The sequence below is a fragment of the Lepidochelys kempii genome, chromosome 9, assembly GCF_965140265.1.
Source record: "Lepidochelys kempii isolate rLepKem1 chromosome 9, rLepKem1.hap2, whole genome shotgun sequence".
In the NCBI taxonomy this organism is placed as follows: Eukaryota; Metazoa; Chordata; order Testudines; family Cheloniidae; genus Lepidochelys; species Lepidochelys kempii.
The window spans coordinates 2,706,589-2,728,182 of record NC_133264.1 but is presented as its reverse complement, the minus strand read 5'-3'; the positions used below and the strand labels follow the sequence as shown (position 1 = coordinate 2,728,182).

Genomic DNA, 21,594 nt, shown 5'->3' with positions numbered 1-21,594 from the left:
ACCTCACTGTTTACTCCTTTTTCCAGATCATTTATGAATATGTTGAATAGGACTGGGCCCAGTACATATCTCTGGGGGACACCACTATTTACCTCTCTCCATTCTGAAAACTGACCATTTATTCCTACCCTTCGTTTCCTATCTTTTAACCAGTTACCAATTCATGAGAGGACCTTCCCTCTTACCCCATGACTGCTTACTTTCATAGAATCATAGAATATCAGGGTTGAAAGGGACGTCAGGAGGTCATCTAGTCCAACCCCCTGCTCAAAGCAGGACCAATCCCCAACTAAATCATCCCAGCCAGGGCTTTGTCAAGCCTGACCTTAAAAATATCTAAGGAAGGAGATTCCACCACCTCCCTAGGTAACACATTCCACTTTGCTTAAGAGCCTTTGGTGAGGGACCTTGTCAAAGGCTTTCTGAAAATCTAAATTCACTATATCCACTGGATCCCCTTGGTCCACATGCTTGTTGACCCCCTCAAAGAATTCTAGTAGATTGGTGAGGCATGATTTCCCTTTACAAAAACCACGTTGGCTCTTCCCCATCGAATTATGTTCATCTATGTGTCTGACAATTTTGTTCTTTACTATAGTGTCAAACAGTTTCCGCGGTACTGAAGTCAGGCTTACCAGCCTGTAATTGCCGGGATCACCTCTGGAGCCCTTTTTAAAAATTGGCATCACATTGGCTATTCTCCAGTCATTTGGTAAAAAGCTGATTTAAATGATCGGTTACAGACTACAGTTAGTAGTTCTGCAGTTTCACATTTGAGTTCCTTCAGAACTCTTGGGTGAAGACCATCTGGTCCTGGTGACTTATTACTGTTTAGTTTATCAGTTTGTTCCAAAATCTCCTCTAATGACACCTCAATCAGGGGCAGTTCCTCAGATTTGTCACCTAAAAAGAATGGCTCACATTTGGGAATCTCCCTCACATCCTCAGCCATGAAGACCGATGTAAAGAATTCATGTAGTTTCCCTGCAATGACCTTATCGTCCTTGAGTGCTCCTTTAGCATCTCGATCATCCACTTTTTTAAGGATGCTTTTTTGCTCTCACTGCTTCTTTCACTTTGTTGTTTAGCCACGGTGGCACTTTTTTGGTGCTGTTATGTTTTTTAAAGTGGGGTATACATTTAAGTTGAGCCTCTATTATGGTGTCTTTAAAAAGTTTCCATGCAGCTTGCAGGGATTTTACTTTTGGTGCTGTACCTTTTCATTTCTGTTGAATTAACTTCCTCATTTTTGTGTAATTAAATGCTAGAGTGTTGGGCTGACGTGCTGTTTTCCCTGCCCCGGGGATGTTAAATTTAGTTATGTTATGGTCACTATTACCAAGCGGTTCAGCTATATTCACCTCTTGGACCTGATCCTGTGCTCCATTTAGGATTAAATCAAGAATTACTTCTCCTTTTGTGGGTTCCAGGACTAGCTGCTCCAAGAAGCACTCATTTAAGGTGTCAAGAAACTTTATCTCTGCATCCCGTCCTGAGGTGACCTGTCCCCAGTCAATATGGGGATAGCTGAAATCTCTCATTATTATTGAGTTTTTTAATAGCCTCTCTAATCTCCCTGAGCGTTTCACAGACACTATCACCATCCTGGCCAGGTGGTCGGTAATAGATCCCTACTGCTATATTCTTATTATTCGAGCATGGAATTACTATCCAGAGAGATTCTATGGTACCGTTTGGTTCATTTAAGATTTTTACTTCATTTGACTCTACACTTTCTTTCACATATAGTGCCACTCCCCCGCCAATATATTTTCTACCCTGATATTACTGTGTCCCACTGATTATCCTCATTCCACCAAGTTTCTGTGATGCCTGTTATATCAATATCCTCATTTAATACCAGGCACTCTAGTTCACCCATCTCTTATTTAGACTTCTAGCATTTGTATATAAGCACTTTAAAAACTTGTCACTTTTTAGCTGCCTGCCATTACATGATGTAATTGAATGGGACTCTTTTTCATTTGACTGTTTCTCATCAGATCCTACCTGTATTTTATCATCTTCCATCCTCTCCTCCTTACTAGGACAGAGAGAATCTCCATTGATAGATCCTCCCCTAAGGGATGTCTCTGACTGAACCATGTGCTCCTCCGCACCTGTCGGCTTCCCCCAGCCCTTAGTTTAAAAACTGCTCTAGGACCTTTTTAATGTTAAGTGCCAGCATTCTGGTTCCACTTTGGCTTAGGCGAGCCCCTCATTCCTGTATAGGCTGCCCCTTTCCCAAATGTTTCCCCAGTTCCTAATAAATCTAAACCCCTCCTCCCTACACCATCGTCTCATCCATGCATTGAGACCCTGCAGCTCTGCCTGTCTAACTGGCCCTGTGCTTGCAACTGGGAGCATTTCAGAGAATGCTACCATGGAGGTCCTAGATTTCAATCTCTTACCTAGAAGCCTAAATTTGACCTCCAGGACCTCTCTCCTATCCTTCCCTGTGTCATAGAATCATAGAATCATAGAATATTAGGGTTGGAAGGGACCTCAGGAGGTCATCTAGTCCAACCCCCTGCTCAAAAGCAGGACCCATCCCCAATTAAATCATCCCAGCCAGGGCTTTGTCAAGCCTGACCTTAAAAACTTCTAAGGAAGGAGATTCCACCACCTTCCTAGGCAACGCATTCCAGTGTTTCACCACCCTCCTAGTGAAAAAGTTTCATGTACCATGATCACCGGCTGCTCCCCAGAACTACACATGTCTTGAGAGATCAGCAGCCTTTGCACCAGGCAGGCAAGTCACCGTGTGGTTCTCCTGGTCATCACAAACCCAGCTCTCTGTGTTTCTAATGATCGAATCGCCCATTACTAATACCTGTCTCTTCCTAATAACTGGAGTTCTCTCCCCCGAAGAGGTATCCTGAGTGCAATAGAATACCACATCATCATCTGGAAGGAGGGTCCCAACTATGGGATCATTTCCCTCTGCTCCAGTTGGATGTTCTCCTTCTCTGAGGCTTTCATCCTCCTCAGCAGCACAGAGGCTGTCAGACTGGGGTTGGGACTGTTCTACTGTGTCCCAGAAAGTCTCCTCTATGTACCTCTCTGACTCCCTTAGCTCCTCCAGCTCAGCCACTCTGGTCTCCGAAGCCCATACACGGTCTCTGAGGGCCAGGAGCTCCTTGCACTGAATGTACACATACCCATCTGCCCACAGGGCAAGTAATCAGACATGCTGCATGGGGTGCAATAAACTGGGTAGCACCCACTCTGTTCCTGGACTTCTGCCTGCATTCTCTTTTTACTTCTGCCGCTGGTTCCTTTGTTATTGTTTTGGTTTTATCAGGGGGTGGTTTTGGTTTAAGTTTAAAGAAGTTTAAGGAATGTTAAGTGTAACTAGCCCCCCCACACACACACACTCCCCCTGTACACTCCCTCGCAAAACTCCCCTGTTAGCCGCTCCTGTTCTCTGCTAGAATATTGAGACCCACCAACTCATTACACGCCGGAGCAGCCCCTGGATGGTAGCAACATTTGCTCACTACCTGTTAAGAGCAAGCTGTACATATGTAAACAGGTTATAGATAACGTGCCAGTAGATGGCACTCAAGAGGTTTGCAGGAGCAATGAAAGTTAGCCCTCTGTAAATAGCTTCTTTGGTGCATCTCCACTATCCACCTCGCCCACATTAGAGTCAGTCTGTCTGGGGTTTTAAAAGGTCCCCAGAGCCACCCACTGCCGATGAAACACCATAAAGGCCCTGCACGGGCACAGAAAGACTTGAACTCAGGGGGACATAAGTGCTCTGTGGGACATGAGGCAGGACACCATAATCTCAAGACCCTGTAGGCCAAATTACATGGTCTCACTAGGGAACCAGAGTGTGCCAGGGCTTTGGGAGACAGGCCTGGGGAGGGATAGGGCTAGTGCAGTCAGGACTATCTGGAGCCAGTCAAATCTCCACACACACACACACACACCCCTTTGTGGTGGGAGGGCATAGCAATTGAAGGGTAGATTGTTTGCACCCTCTGAGCCGCCCGGCAGCCGTGGAAGGAGAATTCCTCAGCTCTCACAGCCCAAATCCCATGGGACTCCCCTCTGCAGAGCCCATTTGTGCACTGACCAAGCCCCATGTCGGAACTGGTCACAGCCTGTTCAAAATTCCTCATCAAGCTCTCCCGTTAATGCCGGCGGCAGTCAAACAGGGCTCCTGTTGAAACCTTCATCGCATTCTTCTGTGCACAGAATACCTTGTACCGTTCAGAGCCCCTTTCGCGGCAAACCGGTCAGTAATATGTTAGAAAGGCTACAACGATCAGGAACGAGGAACTGGCAAAGGAAAGGTTAGTAGGACTTAGCTGATAAGAAAAGGAGCTGGGGGTGGAAGAGGGTGATAGAACTGTGCAGCATTACAAAGGGGACGGCAAAGTGTGCAGCTGAATGGGAATGTCCTGCAAGGACTAATGGGCAGTAAAAGTTTTGCTATATATATCTCATGCGTCCTCTGAAGGAGCTTTAAGAGCATGAGTTAAACCTCAGAGCATCTCCGTGAAGTAGGCTGTACAGCTCTGCCAACAACAGATCTTTCCGTTTGCTGGTAATTCCGGAAAAAAAATTTAAAAATCACTTGGGATTAAAACTAAATGTTTTGTTCAACCCAAAATTAAACATTTTGGTTCCATTTTGAGCGTTTTTGAAGGTTTTGATTTTTTAAATAAAATTAAAGGAAATTTTGAAACAAAAAGTCATTTCAAACCAAAACATTTAAAAAAATATTTTGATTTTTGGGGGGAGATGGACAGGGGGAGAAACGGGCTTTTTTCTACCAAAACATTGAAACCAATACATATTTGTGAAATGTTTGTGTCCCCAAATCTACACTTTTCACCCAAACAAAGGTTGCATACAAAATTTTCTCCCTCCTCTAGTGAGGAAGTACTATGATAAGAGCTTTACAGATGGGGCAATGAAATACAGATGCTTGCCCAAGGTTCATGCAGAGCTCTGAACAGAACCCATGAGCCCTCACTGTTACTACCATTAAACAAAACACCCTCTGTTTCTTTCCCTTTGAATGAATAGTCTTAAACTAAAGAAGGGCCATTAGATTGGGAGTAGCTTTCTAATCCTCAGGGGAACTGCACAATGGACTGGTCTGATAAGAGTTTGCAAAGTCATCATTGAGGGTGTGGGGAAAGGGTAAGATATTGTCTCCAACACTTCACTACCACTGTGATAGGTACCATATAAAAATCCAAGAAATATAACTGGAAACACACCTGCAGTGGATGTGTGCAGCCAGACATGATGTTGACCTATAAGGTCCCTTCCACCATATTCTGAAGCAGCAGGCTGCGATTACCTTTATTGTAGGATGGTCTAGTTGTTTGTGTGGGTCGGGGGTGATTGAATGATTGGCAGTGAAGATGTCTGCAGAGAAGCCCTGACTATATGTAGCTGAATTTTCCTGCCTCTGAACTCACTTACAGCAGTTGGATGAGTTTGATTAATTTCTGTGGGGTTATTCCCACTTTATGGTAGTGTGAGATCAGAGTCGAACCCATTGTTCTTAACCAATAAAGATAAAAACAATTAAAAAGAGGTACTCTGTTTATCTGAGCCCCGCACCAATTACTCCTATGATCTGACTCCGAATCTCAGAGAGCCAACATCTGCATTGGGCAGTCCCTTCTTTAGCCACAACTCCACAGATTCACCTTAACAGCCTGTCCCCCAAACTATTCAGAAATGTGGGGCCCTACAGAGCAGCATGGGCCAAATTCTGCTCTCACTTGCACTGTTGCCGCTTACAGATGTCAGTCAGGTTGCACCAATGTTAACCACCAACAGAATTTGGCTCTGCATGATCAATCAGGATCAATACTTCCTCACCTCAAACCTATTCCTAAAATTTTAACAGTCTCTCTCTCTCAGTATTTATATGGTCCCCAAGACGATAGTGTACAAACGCCTCTCCAGCGTGCCTGGCTTGGTTCTTACCCATTTCCTGAAACCCGTTTACTCAAACGCAGAGTCAAAGTCAACACCAGCACTGGAATAAATCCTGCTAGAATTGGATGTTGCACATTATTTTAAAAATGGGCTAAAAACAGAGTTAGGAAAGGAAAGCCCGTAACTTATGCGATGGAGGAGAAGGAATTGAATGAAATAAAACCAGCAGGGGCAATTCCAAAAAACTGGCGCAACATTAATCAAACAAAATCATAATGGGACAGGTTGCCATGTTAATAATGCAACTACTTGTTCTGTACGGTGGTTAGAACCAGCTTATTGTAGTAATTGAGGCCAAGGAACAGTTTTATCATTTGGAGGTGCCACCCGGAGATTTTAGCTGCATTTGCTATCACAAAAACTTCGACATACCATGTATTATTTCACCAACACACTCCTCATTCCACCTTCGAAAGGATGGCCAGGAAGGCACAACGACAAGGAGTAGCACAAACAGGACAAGGCTTAAACAGGCTTGTTCTGAATTTTCCTCCCTGTCACCCTGAAGCAATGCACATTTCTTCTTTTTTAAAATCTCTGCTTGTTATCTAAGCTATCGAGGCACTTTAACATGGACATCATCTTGGAAACTGTGAGCACCTAGCTACTACATTTGTGGATGCAACAGAAATACCTAGGACAGATAAGATAATATGTATCTTGACTGTACCTAGTAGCCAAATTACGCTGTCAGTTACACAGATGTAAATCAAGGTAACTTCACTGGCTTTAATGGAGTTTCTCAAGACTTACCCTTGATATTGGTGAACATCTAAAGTCTAAGTTAGGCTGTGCAGTTTCCTCTCACTTGCTTTCCATATGGGAACAAAATGGCTTCAATTTACAGCCTGGAACTTCTGCACTGCTTGGCATGGCTGTGACTACAAATATGTAAAAAATCAAAAAGTTTTAAAATGAATGAAAACGGACTTTGCCAGTGTGTCACACGCACCAACTCAATTATCTGGAAGTGAATGTGCATTAGTTAATGTGTCTTTCTAAAATTTCAACAGCACTGTTGAGTAGTAATAAGAACTTGTAAGGCTGAGTTGGTATGTTTTGGCTTGCTGGGTTTTTTTAAACCAATCGTGATCTGGCATTTTCCAACCCAATAAGTACCCAGGGATCAGTGTGCAAGGGCTCTCAAATGAAGGATGAATTTTATATTCGTCACTTTTCCATACATAAGATTTCAGAACAGTAGGATATATTCAGCACTCTCTCTAAAATAAGATTTCTCTTTTAATGAAATGGAGTAACGTTTTCACAGAATATTTCTGGTTTGTGCCCCATATTTTATGTAATTTTCTAAAAAAGCCAGTGCTGAAAGAAACCCTTAATTGTAGATTAGTTAAGTTTTATAGTCAATGAAGCAGCTTCCGTCCCCTCAAGACAGACAGCTGTCTCCAAACTCAGGCTTTCAGGATCTCACATGAATAAACAATGAAGCACTCAAAGGCCTGTCCTTGAAGATGTTTGGCTGGCAGTAGTTTAGTCAAGTGCTGAATCTAATAAATGATTGATAACTGAAACTGCCCTACCATATCCATTCTTTATTTTCTGTACAGAACAGAGCTGAACTCCAGCTACAGAATCCGGATCCACCTTTTGAATGCCTCAAAGTCTGGTGGAGGTTCATATCTGAGAAAGGTACATAAATAAAAAAAGGGCTATTTGCAAAATTCAAACCACAGTTCAGGCTGCAAACCCTTCCAAGCGCTGGGGGTTCGTCCTACAGAACAAACCGAGGGCTCTCATCAACAGGAACTCTGAAATTCAGGAACAAAATTCTACATTGGACTAAGTATGGAGCAGCCCATATCAATGGTCAACACTGGTCCATTCTTTCCCTAGGACAGTGGTTTTCAAACTGTGGGTCACGACCCAGCACTGGGTCGCGGCGGCTCTGGTCAGCACCGCCGACCGGGCAGTTAAAGGTCCCATCGGCGGTGCTGCCCGGCTAAGGCAGGCTAGTCCCTACCTGTTCTGACACCGCACTGCACTCCGGAAGCAGCCAGCAGCCGGTCCGGCTCTTAGGCGGTGAGGCTATGGGGCTCTGTGTACTGCCCCCACCCTCAGCACCGGCTCCGCACTGGTTCCTGTCCAATGGGAGCTGAGGGGGCATTGCCCGTGCGGAGCCGCTTGCGCGCCTCTGACTAGGAGCCGGACCTGCTGCTGGCTGCTTCCGGGGCGCAGCGTGGTCCGCGATGCCAGGACAGGCAGGAAGCCTGCCTCTGCACCCCTGCTGCGCTGCTGACTGGGAGCCGCCCGAGACAAACCCATGCCCCAACCCCAGGCCCCAATCCCCTGACCCAGCCCTAAGCCCCCCCCCAAATCCAGAACCCCTTCCTGCACCCCAAACCCCGCATCCCCGACCCCACCCTAGAGCCTGCACCCCCAGCCCAGAGCTCTGATCCCCTCCCACACTCAAACCCCATGCCCCAGCCCAGAGCCCCAGCCCACACCCTGAACCCCTCATTCCCGGACCCACCCCACAGCCCTCACCCCCACACCCCAACCCTCTGCCCCAGCCCTGAGCCCCTCCCACAACCCAAACTCCTCATCCCCAGCTCCTTTGTGTCACAGGCATCAACAATTTTCTTCAACTGGGTCGCCAGAAAAAAAGTTTGAAAACCACTGCTCTAGGGTCTTCACTCTTGCCAACCACTTTTGGAGACCACATTACATTCAAGTAAAGTGTTTTTGCATTAATAATACATTACCAATGACTGAGAAGCAAAAAAAACCTTTCCCTTATTCCTATTATGTCAATAAAACATCCAGCACTTTTGACTGTTCTTCATAAATCATTTGGGTAGCATCATCCAGCTAATTAACTTCATCTATCAAAGACTGGTGGATAATAAAACTAATCTAAATCAAGGTTTGAGCTGGGACAGGGCGCAGGGTTGGAATGAAAGACAGAGAAATGCCATTTTTAATACGAAGAATTACAGTTCCCATGTTCGCAAAAAGGAAAGGAGTACTTGTGGCACCTTAGGGATGAGTATAAAAATATTGCTCGGGCATGCAGGAGTGAAATCAGGATGGCCAAATCACACCTGGAGTTGCAGCTAGCAAAAGATGTTAAGAGTAACAAGAAGGGTTTCTTCAGGTATGTTAGCAACAAGAAGAAAGTCAAGGAAAGTGTGGGCCCCTTTCTGAATGAGGGAGGCAACCTAGTGACAGAGGATGTGGAAAAAGCTAATGTACTCAATGCTTTTTTTGTCTCTGTCTTCACGAACAAGGTCAGCTCCCAGACTACTGCACTGGGCAGCACAGCATGGGGAGTAGGTGGCCAGCCCTCTGTGGAGAAAGAAGTGGTTTGGGACTATTTAGAAAAGCTGGACGTGCACAAGTCCATGGGGCCGGATGCGCTGCATCCAAGAGTGCTAAAGGAGTTGGCAGATGTGATTGCAGAGCCATTGGCCATTATCTTTGAAAACTCATGGCGATCAGGGGAGGTCCCGAACGACTGGAAAAAAGCTAATGTAGTGCCCATCTTTAAAAAAGGGAAGAAGGAGGATCTGGGGAACTACAGGCCAGTCAGCCTCACCTCAGTCCCTGGAAAAATCATGGAGCAGGTCCTCAAGGAATCAATTCTGAAGCACTTAGAGGAGAGGAAAGTGATCAGGAACAATCAGCATGGATTCACCAAGGGCAAGTCATGCCTGACTAATCTAATTGCCTTCTATGACGAGATAACTGGTTCTGTGGATGAAGGGAAAGCAGTGGATGTATTGTTTCTTGACTTTAGCAAAGCTTTTGACATGGTCTCCCACAGTATTCTTGCCAGCAAATTAAAGAAGTATGGGCTGGATGAATGGACTATAAGATGAATAGAAAGTTGGCTAGATTGTCGGGCTCAATGGGTAGTGATCAATGGCTCCATGTCTAGTTGGCAGCCGGTATCAAGTGGAGTGCCCCAAGGGTCGGTCCTGGGGCCGGTTTTGTTCAATATCTTCATAAATGATCTGGAGGATGGTGTGGATTGCACTCTCAGCAAATTTGCGGATGATACTAAACTGGGAGGAGTGGTAGATACGCTGGAGGGGAGGGATAGGATACAGAAGGACCTAGACCAATTGGAAGATTGGGCCAAAAGGAATCTGATGAGGTTCAATAAGGATAAGTGCAGGGTCCTGCACTTAGGACGGAAGAACCCAATGCACAGCTACAGACTAGGGACCGAATGGCTAGGCAGCAGTTCTGCAGAAAAGGACCTAGGGGTGACAGTGGACGAGAAGCTGGATATGAGACAGCAGTGTGCCCTTGTTGCCAAGAAGGCCAATGGCATTTTGGGATGTATAAGTAGGGGCATAGCGAGCAGATCGAGGGACGTGATCGTTCCCCTCTATTCGACATTGGTGAGGCCTCATCTGGAGTACTGTGTGCAGTTTTGGGCCCCACACTTCAAGAAGGATGTGGATAAATTGGAGAGAGTCCAGCGAAGGGCAACAAAAATGATTAGGGGTCTGGAACACATGAGTTATGAGGAGAGGCTGAGGGAGCTGGGATTGTTTAGCCTGCAGAAGAGAAGAATGAGGGGGGATTTGATAGCTGCTTTCAACTACCTGAAAGGGGGTTCCAAAGAGGATGGCTCTAGACTGTTCTCAATGGTAGCAGATGACAGAACGAGGAGTAATGGTCTCAAGTTGCAGTGGGGGAGGTTTAGATTGGATATTAGGAAAAACTTTTTCACTAAGAGGGTGGTGAAACACTGGAATGCGTTACCTAGGGAGGTGGTAGAATCTCCTTCCTTAGAGGTTTTTAAGGTCAGGCTTGACAAAGCCCTGGCTGGGATGATTTAACTGGGAATTGGTCCTGCTTCGAGCAGGGGGTTGGACTAGATGACCTTCTGGGGTCCCTTCCAACCCTGATATTCTATGATTCTATGATTCTATGGGAGGAGTGGTAGATACGCTGGAGGGCAGGGATAGGATACAGAGGGACCTAGACAAATTGGAGGATTGGGCCAAAAGAAATCTGATGAGGTTCAATAAGGATAAGTGCAGGGTCCTGCACTTAGGACGGAAGAACCCAATGCACCGCTACAGACTAGGGACCAAATGGCTCGGAGTTCTGCAGTTCTGCAGAAAAGGACCTAGGGGTTACAGTGGATGAGAAGCTGGATATGAGTCAACAGTGTGCCCTTGTTGCCAAGAAGGCCAATGGCATTTTGGGATGTATAAGTAGGGGCATTGCCAGCAGATCAAGGGATGCGATCGTTCCCCTCTATTCGACACTGGTGAGGCCTCATCTGGAGTACTGTGTCCAGTTTTGGGCCCCACACTACAAGAAGGATATGGAAAAACTGAAAAGAGTCCAGCAGAGGACAACAAAAATGATTAGGGGACTGGAACACATGACTTATGAGGAGAGGCTGAGGGAACTGGGGATGTTTAGTCTATGGAAGAGAAGAATGAGGGGGGATTTGATAGCTGCTTTCAACTACCTGAAAGGGGATTCCAAAGAGGATGGCTCTAGACTGTTCTCAGTGGTAGCAGATGACTGAACAAGGAGTAATGGTCTCAAGTTGCAGTGGGGGAGATTTAGGTTGGATATTAGGAAAAACTTTTTCTCTAGGAGGGTGGTGAAACACTGGAATGGGTTACCTAGGGAGGTGGTGGAATCTCTTTCCTTAGAAGTTTTTAAGGTCAGGCTTGACAAAGCCCTGGCTGGGATGATTTAATTGGGGATCGGTCCTGCTTTGAGCAGGGGGTTGGACTAGATGACCTCCTGAGGTCCCTTTCAACCCTGATATTCTATGATTCTTAGAGACTAACTAACTAAGTTCCCATGTTAGACACAAACACACAAAGTCAGGAATCAAGAGGAAACCCAATTACAAGATATTAAACACAAGGCAAAACAGCTCAGCCTCTGCCATGCACACCCCAACCAGCGTAACTCAACCAGACACGCTGCACTATCATTCCTATGTCTCCTAACTCTGCTGAGCCACCAGCCCTCACCCCAGCCACCAGCTGCTGATGGTAACATCATGACACTGTAAATATACAGTTTAATTCAACCTAAAGCAAAAGCTGTAGCATTCGGGATGTACCCCACACACATATCATATCAGCAGGTTTACCCAAACCCAAGGCCAGGGAGGGGAAACTCAGTGAATTAGTGTAATGGCAGTACAAAGAAAGTCTTTAGGAAAACTGGTGCATAGGAACTATAGAAAAAAACATGAAATGAATACATTGATCACTGACAGGAAAAGAGTAAACGCCTGTTTCCGTCATCTTACAGTAACATTATGCATTAAAATCTCTATACTTTGATCAGTGAAAGCATTAATTATCATGTCCATCAGGAAAATTGTTATTGTCAAACTGCCTTTTACCATGCTAATGAATATCCAGTTTTTCATGTAAAGATAGATAGATAGATAGATAGATAGATAGATAGATAGATAGATAGATAGATAGATAGATAGATAGATCTCTTGCTTTAATAAGTCATTTTACAGATAATTGCTTAGAAAATCTAATTTTAAAATTTCTAGCTCTGTAAGTGAATCAATTATGCAATAAAATAGCATGTTACTTAAATGGCTAGACATAATTTAATATTTGAGGAACGATTTTAAAGGACCCCAACATTTCATAAAGTCTCAATGTAAGTGGAATTTATCTGTGTTTCCCACTTACATTGTTGGGAGCCATGGGGCTGAATCTGTTTGAACATAGAGGAGAAAGTGTCATTATAATGAGGGTTCCTCCTTCCCCTCTAGTTTTATGCCTGTGTGGATTTTAGGGTCTGGAGGGGTAAAATCCAAGCATATGGCCATCCGTGCCTCCTCTAGCCTGAATCAGCTCTTTTGGTTAACTGCCGTCTAGAATGCAACATTCAGCTTCTTCCAGTCACCAGCTGGGAGCTGGCATCATGACATCACCTATTCTCTCTCTGGTCTTTTAGTGGTAGATTCTCACCCACAGGATTTTAATAGCTTCAAATGGATGGTTAGAAAAAGACTAACGGAATCACCTTGGGACAAAGGCATTAGAGACTCAGAACTAGCATGTCGCTCCCTACACCATGGCTATGTGTATCGGTGGCTCGCCGGCTAGAACGCTGACCAGTCTCACATACAACTCAGTCCCTTGTCATCATTTTTCAGCCGTCCCAGACATTTTGCATTGATTGCCTTTAGCATTATCATCACTATCACGGTATTACAGTTAGCTCGGCTCGTCTTTCAAATCTAAAGTCACCGGGTGTAAGTCCAGAGGAGAGCACCAGATCATCCAGCCTGGCTTCCTGGGAGGCCCAGGCCACCGCCACCCACATGCTAAACCCAACACCCAAAACGAGGCCCAAGTATCCCAGGCCACCGGAGAGCAGACTGATGTGCCACAGGCAGCGAACGGGATGGACCGAGCTTCACCAGTGCCCAAGCCCCTGCCATGGCAGGGAAAGGATGATGTGAGATGCACCCAAATGATCCTGGCAAGTGACCCGCACCCACACACTGCAGAGGAAGGAGAGGAACCTCCAAGGTCCCAGCCAGTCTGGCCTGGGGGACAATTCCTACCCAACCTCACTTACAGCGATGAGTTAAACCCTGTGCATGTGAGCACCAACCAGCCAGCCAAGCACCTGAGCGAGGGAGAGAGAGAGAGAGAGAGAGAGAAAATACTCGGTGCCCCCTCAGAGCCCTCGCCCCCCCGGCCAATGTCCTGTCTCCAGCCTCGGCCGGCCCTGATGCTTCAGTGGAAGTTGATTAAAAAAACCCCAAACAGAACACATTGGGTTGGGAGAGGAGAATCCCTTCTGACCCCTGAAACGCGAAGGCATGAGCTTTTAGCAACATAAACCAAAGCAAGCCCCAGGGCTGCCCCGAGTCATACTCAGCCCTTCCATACACTAGCGCTCAGCCATTGCCCTGCTCTCTCAAAGGCAAGATAGAGACGTGCACGCCGAAGAATGCGTGTGACAATGGCAGAGTCAGAGCAGGGCACTGGTTTTGGACCGGAAGTCTATTTACCAAAATATGCACTTTCAAGTCAACCGAAACTATTTGTGAATTTGGGCTGATTCAGCAACCAGCTTGGACTGAAAAAATATATATATTTGAAACAGAAGAGAGTTTCATTTTGAAAATGTCAAAATGAAACGTTTCAACTTTTCATTTTGACACGTTTCATTTTGAAAATTAGCTAGATTTATTTTTTTAAAGAAGAGATTTTTTTTATTTTTTACCCAAACCAGAATTATTTGGGGTTTTCATTTCAGCAGAAAAAAATGTGAAAAATTTCCATTTTGGGTCAGCCTGAAGTGATTCTTTTCTTTTTTTTTTTTGATTTTTCAGTGAGGCCACTGAGCCGAAAAGTCAATGATTCACTCAGCGGTAAATAGAGAAAGAGTCCTTTGCACTTCCTTAGTGCCTCCCACCTGAAAATCTCAGAGTCTTTCCACATGCTACTGAATTTAACTTTGCAATGCCCCACTGAGGTCGGGAAACATTATCCCATTATACCTAGCTAGGGAAACCGAGGTCAGAGGTGTTAGTATCCCCTTTCCAGACTTGGAGGTCTAAGCAAACAGTCTGCTTTTCATTGGTGCTGGGACCTCACTAGGAAGGGCTCAGCACATTGGAAAATCAGACCATTTATGATGCCAAAACAGGGCGTTAAGTGCCAAACTCCAGACAAACAAGTTTAATACTGTTGGCCTGAGGAACGTGTCCCAACTCACCGGGCAGATTTGTAGCAATGAAGGCGAGAGAATCCAGCTCTCCCCACTACCAGAGAACATCTCCCCTCAAGAAAGCATTCAGGTACTTGCTGTGCAGTTTTACATATCACCCTGCCCAAAAACAGGCTCCCCCACCAGCCCCACCTCCACAGCAGGGAAGAAAGCAGAAATATTCTAGAGTGGCTGAATCTTTTGTGAATCTCCATGATCATTTACACCATTCCTTTATGCATAGCTGTTTCTATAGCCATAAACCAAACATACCTTAGGATAACACAGCGTCTAACGGCCTTTGCCCACACTCTTTCACCAGTTAGAATCCCTGTTGCCTTTTGCTATTAGTGTATAAAGCAATGCAATTATGAAGGGTGTACAGCAATGCAAAGAACCCCATGTTTTCATTGTGTAGCGCTTGCCCCACACAGCTCTCTCTGCATCGCTGGTGGACGCGGTTTCCTTTGTGGTGGTTTGTCCAGCGTTAGACTGTAAGCTGTTCACGGCAAGGAACAGACACACCCTTTATGTATCTACAAAGCACTTAATATCCAGGGGCAGCGGTATACAGAAAAACACTGGGCGCCAAGGACAGCTCAGAACACTTCAAAGGGACAGACAGGGCAAAGATGGCTTGATAGCACCGTACCATTCCCCAGCCCTGGGGTAGGTGCCCATGATGGCAGTCAGAGGAGAGCAGGGTGCAGGGAAGGTCAGGATGTCCCCCCTTTCCCATGGCCAAGCCCTTCGTGCTGGCTATGGGAGGGCACTGCAGTCGACTACAGCAGCTCCAAAGATCCTCCCGTGAGCAGGTCCATCAGCTTTCTACCAGCAGAGCAGCACCAGGGGAAGGCCCAGGTACTCTACACCCGTGCTTAGGGCCGCACATCCTGGAGTCACATCAGCACCGCAGAATCACAGCTGCCATGCAAACAGTAAAAGCCAGTTTCTAGTCTTTATGGTTGCAAAGAAAAGCTTGAAGTGTGACTCAAGTGTCACCGATGCAGCACCATCTGCCTGACTCTGCAGGCAGCCGGAGACAATCACTCTGAGGGGGTGACTTGTCCCACATATCTCACTGGGCAGGTACTGCTCTGGGGGGGCCCACCAGCCCCACCTCAGTAGGGAACTGTGTGGGGCAGATGGAGAAGAGCACCGCAGGTTCCCCCACAAGCAGATATACCCCAAATGCTGGGGGGAATCCAGAGGCTTCCCTGCTGCCCGTCTGGGCATGGTGCTACTCCTCCTGTGGAAAGGCGGGCCCTGCTGCTGTTCCTGGTAGAAAGCCGTGGGGCCCGTGCCACTCTTCCTGTGCCTTGGGGAGGGAAGGGACCCCCAGCCACCAGCACTGCCAGCAGGACCCTGGCAGAGCGACAGGGAGCCCTGTGTTGGAGTGCTCCGCAGGCACCAGAGTGTCTTCTTGGGGTCCTGGCTGCCCTAAAGCACTGGCCAGTGGACAGGATCCAAACCTGCAAAGAGCCATTTGCCCCTATGCTGTGCCTCAGGCTCTGGGAAAGACTGCCAAGCCACGAGGAGACTGCCCTGCCTTCCTCCCCTCACCACGGGCATTGGAAGGGAGGGTCTGTCCTACCACCCCTAACTGCACAGATAGAAAGACAAAAGGCAAAGAGAGACCCCAGCACCATGGGTCTAACCCTGCAGGGCTAACTCAGTGCAGACTCCCAGGGGGGTTAGAATGCCAGGTCGCTTGTCTCTTGACTGGCTGTTTCCTTTCCAAACCGTGAAGTCTCACAGTACCAGGTGCTGTGCTTGCCATCTTTTTGGACTGAGACCGAAGAATCTGGCAAGCCACCAGTATCCTTTTACCTCCCCATTAACTCCTGTTAGCGCCGGCAAAGCTCTGCTATTGGGATGCCAGGAACGGCGTCACTTTCTATTGTGTCCGAGAGGATCTGCTGCCGGGAAGGGATGGAGAGGAGGAGGATCAGGTAGCAAAGAAAAAAACAAAATTCTCGTCCACTTTGCTGAGTATTGCACAATCCCCCCCTCCCCTTTGTCTAATTAACTCGATGTGACAAAAAATACTCTCTCATTTCCCCCACTGGAATGTGCTAGAAAAGCAGCCATGCAAAAACTAACAGAATCAGACAAAGAAGCCAAAATCTACATTTAAGGCTAGGTGGAGCCTTTGGGCTCAGGCCTGAGGCAGAGGCCGTAGGTGGCTGCACCACTCCACAAGTCACGCTTACTCCTGCCTTGTCATGCATGAGAAATTTGTCACCTTTTTTGAGGGTGCAACTTATTTCCCCACCTGATGCCTGGACAGCTCAGCTGGCTGGTGCATTTAGGGGCGGAGTCAAGTCATGCCCTGCCCCACCCTGCCCACTTACTCACAAGGACGGGTACCACGGGTGTGCAGGGCCCCCACACCCAGAACTCCCCTGTGAGCAGCCCACACACAGTGTATTAGGTGGGGAGCAGCCCACACTTCATAGAATATCAGGGTTGGAAGGGACCCCAGAAGGTCATCTAGTCCAACTTCCACTTACTACTCCCCTGTGCAGGCACATTTGGGCTGGGGACTGAATGTCAGTCTCCAGTCACTGCAGGAAGAGTCTGACTGAAGAGTATGGCTGCTCTGAGCACTTCCAGATCCCAACAGGAATCCGCAAAAGTGGAGGGCCATCAGCGAAGCATCAGGTACAAGCCACATGCCAAGACATGCCACGCTGATGCTACTGCTGGTCTGGTGTCACAAATCCTAGACTTCGGGTCAGGAGACTTCGGTCTGATCTCTAGGGGCAGCTGAGTTCAGGGACTGGACAGGTGGTTTTCTACACACCCTGTTCTAATATAGGATTATTATGAATGATGACTTTAATCAGTCCAGCGCACGTTCTCTCTCAGGCCTGTAGAGCACTGGATTTGAATGTATGCTCCCTACAATCACCACTGGTAGGTGCAGGGGAAATGGAGCAGTGTAAGACAGAAGATGACATCAGAAAGGCATCACCACCAGGAGAACATGAACAGTGATATGATGATCACAACACTCAGGACCTTACATGTGGAGGTTTACTTGCAAATGGAAAATAAAATGTAAATGAGTCACTTATTCAGGGCAAATGTATTTAGGATCAGACAAAAGACTACGGACGCAATGGACTGTGTGTATATTCTCTCTGGGTAGTAATCCTGGGCCATGCCTTACCACATACAGATACACAAAAGGCTCTTTCCCGTGTTGGACTTGTGTACATTAGGCTGCTCCTGCTTCCATAGATATCAAGGGGATTTTGGCCAATGACTTCAGTGAGAGCAGGATCAGGCCCCTACACTGACCAGACATCCAGCTTCTTTGGAACGTCTCCATTGAGACATCAAGGTTCCTTTTTTCCTTAAACTTCTCTCTGCTTTGGACCCGTCCACTTCTACAGGTTTGGTTTCTGGTGGGTTGACTCTGCCTGGGCTTCCTTTTACAAGGAAAACTAAACCCCGGGAGCCTCAGTTTCCTCAGCATTGAAGATTCTAGTAAGAGGAACCTGCCACCAGTTTTCTGCAAAAACGTAAGGCTGCCCTGACTAGCCACCCCATGTGACCCCTTCACTGACATCACCAGCCCCTGGGACTCTGATGGCAATAAAGCACGTCTTGCAAATTTACAAGCCCGAGCAACAGCGGCCAGATGGCATTTCCTGCTCAGGTGGCTCTTTTCTCCAAAGCCAAGGGGTGACGGTGTTCCTATGGACGTGTCTGCGCTAGAATGGAGTTCAGTAATCCTGTGTCAGGCGGGAGGAAGCACAAGGAAGATGCGCCCTGTTTTGCAGTTATTACCATTCCACCCTCAGTTATGTTAGGTCCGTCAGAAATCCCACAGAGAGCCACCAGTCTGTTGTTGTACTGCATGACAATGCAGAGTCTGTGCTCTTTTTAAGACACAGGCTCTTCCTTTCTCCATCAAACACGTACACAAACCGCACACACACAAGGGGCCCGGGGGCCACGCATCAGTCACTCACAACATAATGGGGCAGTTCAGTAACTGAGCTTCCTGGACTGTTTGAGTTTCCAATCTAATCAGATCTCGGCAGGTTATTTTAAAAACCCAAAACAACCACACTTACCTGTGCTCAACCCCTGGGAATGCTACTGCTCACCGGGAATGGCATTTTATAGGACATGCTGCCTCTGTGTGACTGAAATAGCTGCCTGCCTTAGCCGGCATGTGACCAAATAGTTCCACCCAGCAGAGCGACAGCCCTGATTGACAAGACAGTTATCAAAATAAAACGGGGGATTAAATATAGCTAGTTCAGGTCTGGGTAAGGCATGGAGTATTGTGTTATACCAGTCTACACCATTTCCCTTCAATTCATACACTCCATATTCTTGCTCTTGTCCTATGCCTATCAAGCAAAGCAGTCCCCAGCCCTGGGTTACTGAGAGGAGCGGAGATGGCCTCCAGCCTTCTCCTTAGGCAGAGGGGCATGGCATCAACATTTCATTAGTAATAAATATTTCGCGATGGAGAGTTCAGGTACCAGTTGACCGTGCGTGTAGGCAGAGAGGCCATGTGTGCACCTCTGGAGAGAGACACAGGCCTGGGGCGAATGACTGGGGGTGGATGATATGTGAGGGGGGCCAGAAAGAACAGGAGGACGTGCGGCACCTTAGAGACTAGCAAAGGGGGGGGATGTAGCCAGCTAAGGAGGCCCTGATGACACACCGGGTCCGGGCGGAGTGGGTTCACTGGCACGGCACTCACTGCACTCCCCAAATCCCTCAGCCGGGTCCGATGTGCCCCGCTTGCAGCGGCAGCAGGCGGGGGACCCAGCCCTGCCGCTCCCCGCAGGAAGCCGGAGGGCTTGGGGGTCTCACTCTGCTGATCACCCGCCTGCAGCTATCAGCGCCCCCCGCCGCTGTCTGGCAACAAGCCCCCGAGTCACCACCTACATCGTCAGCGTGAAGAGCGCAGAGCAGCGGCCAACGCCTGTCTCAGCCGGGGGAGAAACCCCCCACGCTCCCCCAGCCAGCCAAGGGGCCAGAAAGCGCGGCTACGAAGGAGGCGCCTTCCCCGGCCCCGGCCCCGGCCCCGGCCCCGGCCCCGCCATCTCCATCACCGCCCGGGCAGCCGGCGGCCGACCCAGCACGATGCCCCCGCCCGGCCCCGGGCACCTACCTTTGCCTTCCATTGCGGACCCTGGCGAGCGTCGGCAAGTTTAAGAAGTTGCCGGCGATGCGCCGCTCGCGATGCGTCCTCTCCAGCAAAGAGCGAAAGCCCAGCCGGGGGTGGGGGGGGGGGGGCCGCCTCCTCTGCCCGCTCCGCCTTTGGGGGCAGGATTTCCGGCACCCCGGAGCTGCCGTCACCCCCCGGAGCAGACGGAGTCAGCGGGGGCCCGGCGGGGCGCGGCTGGAGCCGGGCTCGGCGCCGGGAGAGGGAGCGGGGCGCGGCGGGGGGGTCCCCCGGGTCTGGGCGCCGCCGCCCGGCGCTGTCCTCGCGTGCGGTGCTGCGGGCGCCGGGCTCAGGCCGGCCCGCTCGGCTGGATGCAGGGCAGATGTGCCTGGGAGCCGGCGCGCATGCCCAAGCCCCCCCCCCGCCCCCCCAAAAAACGCATCCACAGCTCCCCCCACCGTGGTCCCTGCTGAAAAGCAAAGCCGTAGCGCTTGGTGACGGAGCTACTCTGCTAAAAATAAAGACCGGACTGGATGCTCCCTGCGAGCCCCCCCCCAAAAAGCGGGCTGGACTGTACATCACTCTCAGCGGAGAGGGGGCCCTGGGGTTGCCAGGCTGCTGGTAATTGCTGCTCTTCTGCTGGAGGATTAGGCAGGGTGTCTCGAGTCAGCATTTTCATTTTCTGGGATTCAGATTTTCCTCTGATTGCTACCTTGTCAGTTCACCTCTGGCGCCCCATAACCAGCGCATACCACGTGGCAGCCTCTCCCCCCTGTCCAGCAAACAGAGCAGATGCCAGGGTGGTCTTGTATTATTATTAGGTCATCAAAACCAAATCACTTGCATGCAACACAGACAGCCACTTCTTTCTTAGTAGGTTTCAGAGTAACAGCCCTGTTAGTCTGCCTTCGCAAAAAGAAAAGGAGGACTTATGGCACCTTAGAGACTAACCAATTTATTTGAGCAGAAGCTTTCCTGAGCTACAGCAAAGGATCTGAATGAGTCCCTGCACACAAAAGTTTAAGAGTTGCATGCAAAAAAAAAATATATATATATACAAAAAAATCTGATGTACATGTGCAAGATAGGGCTCTGTGGATGTAAATGTAAGAATATGCAAAACCCTGGCTTATGCATGACCTTCTTTCAACATATAGGTTGTACGCATGTGCAATTCTGTACAGGGGTTTTAAAAAGAAAATTGGACCAGAACATTCACTGGTTTCAGAGTAACAGCCGTGTTAGTCTATATTTGCAAAAAGAAAAGGAGGACTTGTGTGTATAAAAAGATCTTCTACACTTTCCACCCGTGCATCCGAGGAAGCGAGCGGCAGCTCACGAAAGCTCACGCTCAAATAAATTTTGTTAGTCTCTAAGGTGCCACAAGTAGAACATTCACTGAGGTTCAGCCCAGAAGGGGCCGTTATGATCAACTAATCTGGCCCTCTGCATGGCACAGACCAGAGTATTTCACCAAGTAATTCCTGGATCTAGCCTATGGCTTCTAGTTGAGCTGGAGCAGATCTCGCAGAAAGACATCCAACCTTCACCTGAAAACTCCAAGTGGTGGAGAACCCACCACAGCTCCAGAGAAGCTCTTCCGATGGTTAATTACCATCACTGTTAAAAATTGATACCTTATTTCTACTCTGAATGTATCTAACTTCAGCATCCAACCATTGGATCATGCTCCATCTTTGTCTGCTAAATGAAGGAGCCCTCTACTACTGGCAGAAGCATTCTCCCAGTGGAAATCCTTGTAGACTGTATCATATCACTTCAGC

At 48.0% G+C, this 21,594-nt stretch overlaps 1 protein-coding gene across 1 annotated transcript in view; it reads right to left on the bottom strand.

Moving 5' to 3' along the window:
- The window catches only part of FGF12 (fibroblast growth factor 12), a 281,396-nt gene extending 261,237 nt beyond the window's left edge, over positions 1-20,159 (bottom strand). Inside the window, exon 1 of the mRNA XM_073359018.1 lies at positions 19,817-20,159. Within this exon, the coding sequence (XP_073215119.1) occupies positions 19,817-19,829 (13 nt within the window). The 5' untranslated portion in view covers positions 19,830-20,159. The remainder of the gene's footprint in view (positions 1-19,816) is intronic.
- Positions 20,160-21,594: the final 1,435 nt, after the last annotated feature.